The sequence below is a fragment of the Trichoplusia ni genome, chromosome 9 (assembly GCF_003590095.1).
Source record: "Trichoplusia ni isolate ovarian cell line Hi5 chromosome 9, tn1, whole genome shotgun sequence".
NCBI lineage: Eukaryota > Metazoa > Arthropoda > Insecta > Lepidoptera > Noctuidae > Trichoplusia > Trichoplusia ni.
Window position 1 is genome coordinate 7,831,091 of NC_039486.1, and position 10,506 is coordinate 7,841,596.

The 10,506-nt window shown below is 34.6% G+C and overlaps 1 protein-coding gene across 1 annotated transcript; it reads right to left on the reverse strand.

The window, feature by feature from the left end:
• Positions 1-285: 285 nt before the first annotated feature.
• Positions 286-8,060, reverse strand: LOC113497660 (pyrokinin-1 receptor-like). Its single transcript, XM_026877328.1, has 4 exons — positions 6,899-8,060; positions 5,346-5,566; positions 2,512-2,626; positions 286-1,548 (listed from the first exon to the last, which is right to left on the reverse strand). Exons 1-4 carry the CDS (start codon positions 7,680-7,682, stop codon positions 1,154-1,156), a joined length of 1,515 nt encoding a protein of 504 aa, XP_026733129.1. The 5' UTR covers positions 7,683-8,060; the 3' UTR covers positions 286-1,153.
• Between the last annotated feature and the right edge of the window lie 2,446 nt (positions 8,061-10,506).

The following is a 10,506-nucleotide window of genomic DNA, read 5'->3' on the forward strand; positions in this document are numbered from 1 at the left end:
TTAAATGGGTAATGATTCAGTACGAAGTCTTAATGGCTAGTTTTTTGTTACGCATAGAAGATAAATTAGCAGAGCTGTAGGGCGGGACGATACTTGACAAAGGAAGTTCTTTTTGCTCGCCTTTTAATGTTGATATACCAGTACATACTAAGTGTCACATTGTTCGTGTATAAACGTGTATGTAAATAGCTGTGTTTTTAGGAATAAAAGGAATAATTATCTATATTAGGATCAGGTAATAAAATGAATGCCTACGTCAGTACCCTATCAAATTATGAAATCGTCTAGAGAAAAATAAAGATTTTTATTCATGTATTAATTTCGTCTCAACAAACATGAGAAAATTCTATTTACAATAAGTCATAAATATAGTTAAAGTTGAATGTACAATATAATTTATACCTTTTATGATTGAAATGACCTTAAAACACACCAATTATCTCAAGTACAAGTTTTCAGTCTCGGTTGTATTTTTTTTTACATACGTGTTTAAGTTGACCCGGGTCAAATTTCAAAAAGCACTTCTGTAAGTCACTGTACGTATGCAAATGAACCATATTCCCGCAGGAACAAGTCACTTCGCAAAAGTTATGCTTATCAATAACTATCTATTTTCATCAAATCAGCACAGTTCGTACAAGAAAGAAGAAAATTTTGGAATTAACTATTTATTGCTTTCGTAATTGAGTTGGTTTTATGAAAGTCTCTGTCAGAACACGTTTATTGTTTCTTAAGACAAGTTACATCCACTTATCGTTAAGTTCAAACAAACGCTGTAATCGACAAATAATGATGATTCCGTTATATTCTGTTAACTCACAACACTGCGGAAATATCATGCATCCAACGAATGTTTTTTTTTTCAAACTATTTCTTTTCATTTCAACGATATGAACATGACACTTTTTGATCGAATTGAACGGTCTCAATGTGGAATGAGGGGCAGGAACTTTACAAGAAATTTTTTGTTTCCTTTTTTTATAGAGACAAATATGTAAGTGCGTTTTGTAGATACGTAGAAAATAGAAGTTGTGAAGCATACAATATCTTTATAATAAATACAATTTAACCTCGTAAAATTTTAACGTTGGACTTGTCACTGAGATCGACTCTTAACACATAACACCTAAATTTACAATTAGTTAAAAAAGTTTTAGCCATATTCTTTTTCTCGTTGTATTATTCTTAATTTTATTTCTTTTAGATACTTTTCTGGCTCGTCTGCTGAGAAATCTCGTTTTTCTTCTGAAATGTTGTTCACTAAAGCTTCAGGAGTGACTGTTATGGTCTCCGTGGGGGACGATGGGAAGGTGCAGCACACTGGAGAACATGGCCTTCGGTTATCGTTGCCTAAACTCATTGAGTCGTGAGTCGTGTTTTGGAAGTGCTTGCAAGTCCTGTAGTCGTGGAGTGGCGGCGTCATTATCGTCTTGCCGTTGTGGCACACGTGCACTGTGGGCACGTTTCTATCCCTGCAGTTGTCTAACCCTCTCAACTTGTAGCGAAGGCTCGCGTCGTTCCGCAGCGAATTCTTTGATGTTGTATTACCTGTAATGTTTCATTCGTTAGTTCATTGTATTTGTGAATTATGAAGCAGCCAAAGGCTTACAAATACGACAAAAATCAACGCACAAGACCCCACGGGCACATCTAGGGAATTCCGAAACCATAGGGCATATTTCTCATAAATATGCCCTATGGTTTCGGGCTCTCCTCATAAATGAGAAATATGCCCTCAGCCCGAGGGACATTTTGATACCTTGATCGTTCGTTCACCAAATCGTTACCCTTGAACGTTTTCCATTGACGTTAACGACCGTATAAATGAAACTTTCCTACAGGGGGAATATTCCCATGAGCACTACTTTTCGTAAATTTCTTTTTTTATAAATGTTTGTTCTTCTTGCTTAGAGATGGATGCTAGGGCTGTCAGGTGTCATTGAGTTCAAAGGTATTTTTTTTGGATGGGCAATGAAAACCCACCCCTGTTGACTGGCCTGTTGGTCTATTGGCTAGTGACTCTGACTGCTTTACCAGAGGTCGTGGGTTCGATTAATACTCAGGATAAATGTTTCTGTGATGAGCACGATAATAAGTTCTGTGTCTGGGTGTAACTTACCTAAAAGTACGTTTATCAGTTGTCCTGTACTCATAAGACAAGCTTTGCTTAGTTTGCATTTTTTATATGTTCATTCCTTTGCCCTTGGCAATTAGCGAAAAGACTGCCATTGTACCCGTACACTGTATGTTCTAAGAATCACTGCTGTAATTCTATGGTGTATAATAAAGAATATTCTAATCTAATCTTCGTGTACCGGGGCCACGTTAACCCTTTCGGACAATCCTGCTTCCCCAGCAGGAGTTTTTAATGATGTGTATGAAGGATTGCAACGCATTGCCAGCACCGACATAAAAACTCATTTGACCTCTGACACTACCCATTTCCTCCCCCGACGGACTGGGTGTCCATGAGGATTTCCTTACCAGAAAAAGGGCCCTTGTTTATGATACCTGAGTTGACGCTACCGCTGGACGCCGGGTTCCGTGGGAAGGCAACCGCCGTGTACGAGCAGCGCTTCGCCGCAGCCCTCTCGCTCGAGCGGCAGCACCATAACATCATTGTTTTCTGGAACAAATCGTCTGCTAACTTTAATCTAAATGAAGTTTCGTGTGTAACTTAAACGTAACTTGTAAGGTTATAAGACTTAGGCTGAAATATTGTGTATGATTGCTGGTTTGCAACAAACACTATCGAATTTGCAAGTTGTGACTTCACAGTAAAGTGTGTGAGGCTATTGTTATTTTACTCTCATCTCTTGTACCATATTCTGAGCAAATAAAGATTTTTGATTAGAGTTGGAAAAGTTTTGATAACAAAGTATATAATAACAAAAATATATTAATATGCGTGACGTCCGTCGATTATTACGACGTCCGTCGTAAAATTCATTAAAAAAACTTTACTCATACTATCAATTTCGCTTCTCGTTTATAAAGTGTGAAAACATACATATAAACTAAGAGTCAAAAATTAGGAAGTTGGACCATAGGACACAATATTAAAATAAAATTATTTTAAAAAGGTAATCGTGACAATTAGATGATGTAGTTAGTATTTTTGAGTAGTGTGAACAGTGTTTAATGTTGTCAGGATTTTTGACCGATGCGTCTGATGAACTGAGACAGATTTTCCAATCAATAAAATTCTATTAAAAAAAATTGTCAGAATTCTTATTTGTACTAGAGGACTGTGATAGCACGCAACAGGATTATCAACTCGTTACAAGCTTGTGTCATGTTCAAGCGTTATATCACGTGGCTTAACACTCATATTGGAGAGAGATTCCATTATCCTTACCAATTGAACCCGGATAAGGAGATAAATTGCTATTTTTCGAACGCTAGTGCTATCAATCGCTGAGAAACGTTTCAACGAATGGAACTGGTAATTCAGAGCACGTCACTTGTCAAAAAAGAACTTCTTTTTCCTTACTTTTAAGTGCTTAATTTTGTTCAGACAAGATGTTGTATTTACAGGCGTGATACTGTAAGAAAACCTTTTAGATGTTGTTTTACAAGGCTTAGAGCGGACTTTTTATTCCTTAACGTAAGTTTTACTTTACGACGTAGTCTGAAACTCCAACATTGAGAAAACAAAAGAAAAGTACTGTGAATTCAACATTTTTCTTTGATTCACTTTTATGTAACATCTTTTAAACATACTTACCTATACACGCTACTTAGGAAATTAAGTTGCAAACCTTCTTATCGTTGATAAGTTCAAGAAAAGAAACCCGGTCCTTTTCAAAAGCTTACATGAGGACTCAGGATCAATACGCAGAAGCCTTCTTGAGATTTTCAATGTAAACGCGATGGGGCTTACCGGTGACTATCTACCCCGGTTCCATAGGACAGTAGACGAGAGAAATCCAATTCTAATTTAATATTGTCTATAGATTATAGTTATTTGGCTATTATGAGTTTTTTTTAAAGATACTTTAATGATCCATCTTTGATGAGGGCCTATAAATACATATTTACATACAAATAACGTTCGCGCGAAATTTTGCAGATGCAATATCGATCTTTGCAGATTCAATATAGATATCTTTTTGAAAAAAGGTTATAACATCTGGTAAGGTGAAAAATCCATGAAAACTTACCGACTTCTTAAACTACTATGTTAACACTTGGTCCCAAGTAATATACGTACTTAAGGTGTCTAATATTCGCGTGAACCTAAGAAACCACCATAAACTTAAAATTGAGATTTATCGAATTTAAGGTAGTATTGTCCAATTTACTCCAATCCAAGCTGATTGTTATATCTTTGTCAAGGAAATGCAAAAAGAAACTTTCAGCTTGTAAAATAATGAAGGATTGTGGTCAGTGGAACAACATAGTTATGGCATTAAAACAAGGCAATGGAACAAGGCAACAAGACTTGTTATAATATAACATTTGACATCCGCCGATGTTTAATATCAAGACCTTGGTGATGTTGTAGCAAATTTCTTCACTTTCAGGTGATTAAATTTTGCCTTCATTATTGAAATCAAAATAACAGTTTCTGAGATGATTTAAGGAACCGTATGTTACATTTATTTTGTGCTTAACTCAGTTGCCGATGTCTTTTCTCGTCGTATCTTTTCTTTTTGTCTGCTCACATCTATTCACAACTTTTCATTAATTTCGTTGCCATACCGAGTTCAAAACTGCTGGGGGATTCGTTAGTATCATTGTAGATCCTTATTTTCAGGAGTTACAATAATGGGCATGTGTTGCGGTTTGGCCCATTTCAATTCAAAAGTTATTTTGAAAATCATAATTGTTAAGTTTGTTCATTGTAAGAAAATTAGACGAGAACATTACCTTATAACTAGCCAAAGTTCGATTACATTAAAGGTATAGCATTATTGTTAATTACTTCCATAATAATAACTATTATCTTTCAAACTTAAGTCTGGTTAAATGTAATAAATTTAGAACTTCCATGTTTGTGTAATTATAGTCTGCTTAATGGCTGTTAAGCAAGTAGTAAGAACCTATATACATAGGTGTAAACTTAGTCGGAAAATGTGAAAAGTAGTTACATACCTATACATAAAGACGAGCAAATATGTAACTACAGATTTTCTTTTTGTATTAGTTGATAAAATTTGCCTTGATAATTTATGTACAGCTACTCAATGTTAAATGCAGCTGTAATTACGAGTTTTGTATCCTAAAATAAAATTATATGCAAATGATTGACAAAAATGGAATAAAAATGAATTTTAATTTAATGCTTAAATTTACAGACGACCTTGGTCAGTAGTAGCAACAGGATGTGTAAGAAATATTACCTTGAAGGCGTCCCTAAATTTGTTCGACATGATGTGGTAGAATATTGGATTGATGCACGTTGATACGTAGTAGAAGATCCCAGAAGTGTACGTGAGGAATGAATACACAGACAGGAGTATCGGTGACCGCGCTAAGTGATTCTCTGTGGTTCCGTATATTGCAACCAGCCTCTGGGCATGGAACGGCGCCCAGCAAACGAAAAAGGCTACCACGACTGCAACTGTAACAAAACACAAGTAGTATAAAAGACAATCTTTTATGTAACTAATTGATTTACTGGCTACAAGTGGTCATTCCATGGATGGATGACCTTCTCTGTCATAACGAGTTCCTCTGTGTACAACAAATTTTGGGTTGCGGTGGTCGTCGTCGTCGCGGTTTTGACTGCCGTTAGGAGTGGTCAGAATCTAGAAACTCTTAAAACCAGTCCAACTAAGGAGTATCGTGTTGGAGATCAGAAAGGCAGTCCTCCTTGTAAACACTGGTACTTAACTGAATCCGATTAGAAAAAGTTTAAATAAAGTAAATAGCTGAATGTAACGTGTAATTAAGGAATTAATTTTATATGTTTGAGCTAAAATAAGACCCATACAAGAGGGTTTCCTTTTTCTCTTTCATACAATTTAGTATAATTATCCACATTAAGGAGGGTTTGACTTTGTTCACATTGACTCCTCGTTTGTCCTAAACGTATTAAAAGGTCACGTTCCATCTTGTACCTATACTTAGATTAATGGAAACAATAAGTGGTTGGTAATGCTTCAGAATAGAACAAGACACCGTGTGACGTTCGCTACATGTACCGTATGAATTGTTAACAAATAAGTTTGGGAACTCAAAGTTAGGCGTCAATGGCAGCAATGTGAATATGATGTTTTCTGAAGTTAACGAAACGTTATATTCGACATGTTTGAGCTGGTATTCATCAGTATTTCTATATTTAACACTTGAATGAGATGATTGAATAAATTGCTAGTATTTAAGCTGTTTTTCAGAATTGGGCTTTATTAGAAAAAAAGGAACATTCTTCCTTTGTAAGGATTTCAGGTATTTTCGGGTACTGAAATCTAATCTCAAACTTGAAACAAATAAAAAGGTTCGACTCTTTATTTTTCCAGACAGTATGGTGTAAATGAAAATTCCGGGGGTTTTCGCTACACTTTTTCACAAGCCGTTCTGTGAACTGTAATCTAGAGTGAATTAAAATGATATCACAAATTGTGTTGCAATAAAGTAATGATAAAGCAGGTTCTCTTTTTTAATTTCTTAATTGATTAATGTGACTCGTTTAACAGGCTGCCGTATTATTAGGTTTGTACCTACTTTTGTTTCGTTCGGCATTTGAATATTTCATGAGGCTTCCCGGAAAAAACAAAAAAAAAAATGCAACTACACGTTGTGAACGCTAGTCGCTTAGTTCGTAAAACGTTGATACACTAGCACATTTATGTGTCAAGTGGGACCCAAATTCTACCGAAATATTTTAGGGAGATATAACAGATTTTTTTATTAACTAACTATAACTACAATTTAAGCATAATTCTTTACTTACCCAACATTTTGATAACCCTCCTTGTGGCTTGGCTGTGTTTTCGTCGTATTTTGTGTGCGTATCTCATACTTCTATCAAACTCCTTTTGGCATTCCTCCTTGCTTACATTGGTTTCTCTCAGTTTCAGTCCAATTAATGAGTACAGCACCGTGATGAGCACCATGGGCGCAAAAAAGAAGAAGAACGTCGATAGTTCGAACGAGTGCTCTATAATAATTCTTGTTTGTAAGCACATTGTGACACCACTGTGCTCTCGGATCCCGAACTGTAGCGCCTGGGGGAGCGCCAGCCCCACCGCCACCACCCATAACAGCATTACATGCTTCGTCGCTCGCGAGAGCTTCGACATTTTATGTGAAACAAACGGGTGACAGATAGCGAGATATCTCTCAACAGTAAACAACGTTATTGTTAATACACTCGCATTCGTCGAAGCCTCCGCCGCTAAGCCTCTTATCACACAAAAACTATGCCCAAACACATAAGGCCATTTGACCCATATGGAATACATCTCTTGGGGCATGCCACTAATAAGTAAAAGGAGATCTGACATCGCTAGACTAAACAAGTAATAATTGGTTGCTGTGTGCATACTTTTGTTTCTAACTATCACTAGACATGTAAATATGTTACCCAGTAACCCGGTAATAAATATAAGTGAATATATTATAGTTATTGGTAACACTATGACAAGTGAGTCTCTCTGTGGTCCGAATATCACGGTGGGGTCCACTGGGGCTGAAGCGATCTCCGTGACGTTGGTGACGTTACTGGGAGGAGTCATATTGTGCTTAGGGGGTACTTAAATTGTGAAATCCTTTTCAAAGCTCTAAGTTGGTTGCTCGTGGTCTAGACCCATCTGGAAATAAAACACGTTTTATTAACACTGAAATCTTTTGATAATTTTAACAATTGTCGAAAAAATATTATTCGATCTTTATTCGCTTAATGCAAAGTAAAATACCTTAAAATTTTCACCATATGTATTTGCTTTTAATATTTCAAGAGTTTTAGTGAGGCAAACTGGCATTCATCACCTTCACAAGCCTATTAAATTAGCCAGATTATTCTACTACATGGTATTAAAATTAAACAGTACAAGACAAGCGACTTACGACATGCCTTTGTACACGAACAGAATTTATGTAAAATCGTATTATAATTTTTTGAAATTAATTAGATTATTTTGCCTTCAAAACGGCTTTTATTTTACAACAAAAGAACATTTATTATACATTCTTAATTGTGAAGAAATAATTCTTATGGTGTTGCTATTAAAATTAATTTGCAAATATTTTGACATTGAAATACATTTTAAAGATATTTGAACACATAACTGTAGAGCTAAATCTCAAAACCTAAAATAAAATAAAACTCAGTCAAGTTTTTCTTGCTACTTTATTGTTGCCAGTGAGCGCTGGTTGGAACCCGTAGCGTTCAACAAAAACGGAAAGGAAAAAGATTTTCTAATTGCATTAAGTAGCTCTTATTTATTTTTGAATAGTAAATAAAAGCGAGTTTAAAGGATGCATCGCGCGCTTAGACAAAGGTATGTAACACATTGCTCTAAGCGCGTCTCGTATAACTGCTGTATACCCTCTTCTCACACACACTTACGGGAAACAATATAATTAATTTGATTTAAAAGTAAAGTTAACTAATAATTTTTAAGAAAATTTATTTTTCTTGAACATAGTAATTTAATGGTTAAAAATAACTTAGTAATGTTTCTAAACCTTTTTAAAATCAATATAGGAGCATGACTTCTAATTTATTGAGAACTTCAACAAAATTTAATTTTTAATAGATACAATAGAGAGATTTCTTTGAATAACATTCAGATGATTGAAATTAAACTTTAATTATCTAGTAAACTTTTCACGAGTAAAATAATGTAATGTAACTACTCGAAAGTTTGCTTAAAGCTGACTTACCTTACTAATTTGTAAGTTAGACTAATCAAAGAACTAAGTAATTATAAACGCTGTGTGTGTTAGATCACTTATAGATATTGATTAGATTATTATATTGTTATTATTATAGAGTTGAACAGTTTAATTTCTGTATTTTGACAATCTGCTGTATTTTACAACAAGAGCTGCCAGTGTCGCGTTCTGGAACCGTTTATTGAAATGTTTTCAGAAATAACTTAACATTGTGTCAAAGTCAAGGAGGCTTCAAACAACTGAATATAAATAGAATATATTCATTGTTAATTATGTAAGGTGTTTACCGAGACAACGACTTTGTACCTTTGACGGCTTCAAACTATTCCTCGTCCTTACGCTTTACAAACACCCCTATTTTGTATAATTACCGCCGTTTATTATCCATTCCTTCATAATTATTAATTATTAAAAACAGACTTATGAATATACAAACAGGAGCATGAAGAAACCAACACGATTTTCCTTTGAAAATATGATTTTGCTACTTTTTTTAATCTGAAAAATATTTACAACTGTTTGCTACGTTTATCTGGTTAACACTTTACCACTAATTTAATATTCTATAATATGAAGCCATCCCGTTTCTTTTAAGTGTCTTCTTAAGAAACAAAGAACTATTCCATTCTGTTCTGTGTATAAAAGAGCTTAAATTTTAGTCTAACTATTAATCACTCTGGATATTACCAAAAGCTGTTCTGAAGTACCTTATTTGTCTTGTTCACCATTCCATACATAAAAGTTAAAATGAAAGTATACCGCAACATAAACCATTTATCTTCATCCATATTACCATAGTAAGTAATTTGATTACGACAACCGTAGAGTGCGAATAAAATCCCGAATAGTACGTTGTTTGTAAACATTTTGTAAGTACCTACATCATCTCGAATACCGCGCGCGAAACAATTTTGACACTTATATCGTTATAATTGTAAATGTACCTAAACTGGGACAAACAATACCTCTGAGATGCATTAGAATACATTACGTATATATTTCGTCCGTAATTGGATTGCCCCGTCTTCCATGTTTATTCCCCCAATTCGATTGTTATGGAATAATAATGCTGAGGATTTTTTGTTCGATTCAATCCTGCAGATTGATACTAAAATATAAATGTATTGCTTTTAAATTGTTGCTTAGCATTACAACAAGTGCAACATAAACAATGCGTGGAATATGAAATACGTTGAGTTCACGCGCTTGTTATGGTAAAAACAGACGAGCAGATGTAACTCGGATTTGTCGTGTAACTTAATTATACTTATGTTGTTTTGTTAGAAACAGTGACATCTTAAATAATGGAAGTCTTGTCAGTAAGACTTTTTTCGCCGAAACTTCTTAACAACAAAAAAATATTTTAACATTTATAAGTAGGAACAGGCTGTTATCTTATTGCGAAATAAACAACACGTTTGTTCTTTTTATTAATTAATGTTAAGAAAATACATTAGTGAGACACACGCGTATGTTTACTTCTCTTGCTGTTCAACTGTCATATTATTAATTATAATGCCCAATTGTTGTCGTCTTTTTATAACATTTTTACGAAAAACGTAATTTTACATACAAAATAAAAACACACGTGGAGAAGAGATGAATAAATTAAATTAAATATGTTAGCATTTCTTGTTTGGCAAAAACATACATCTAGGTTGC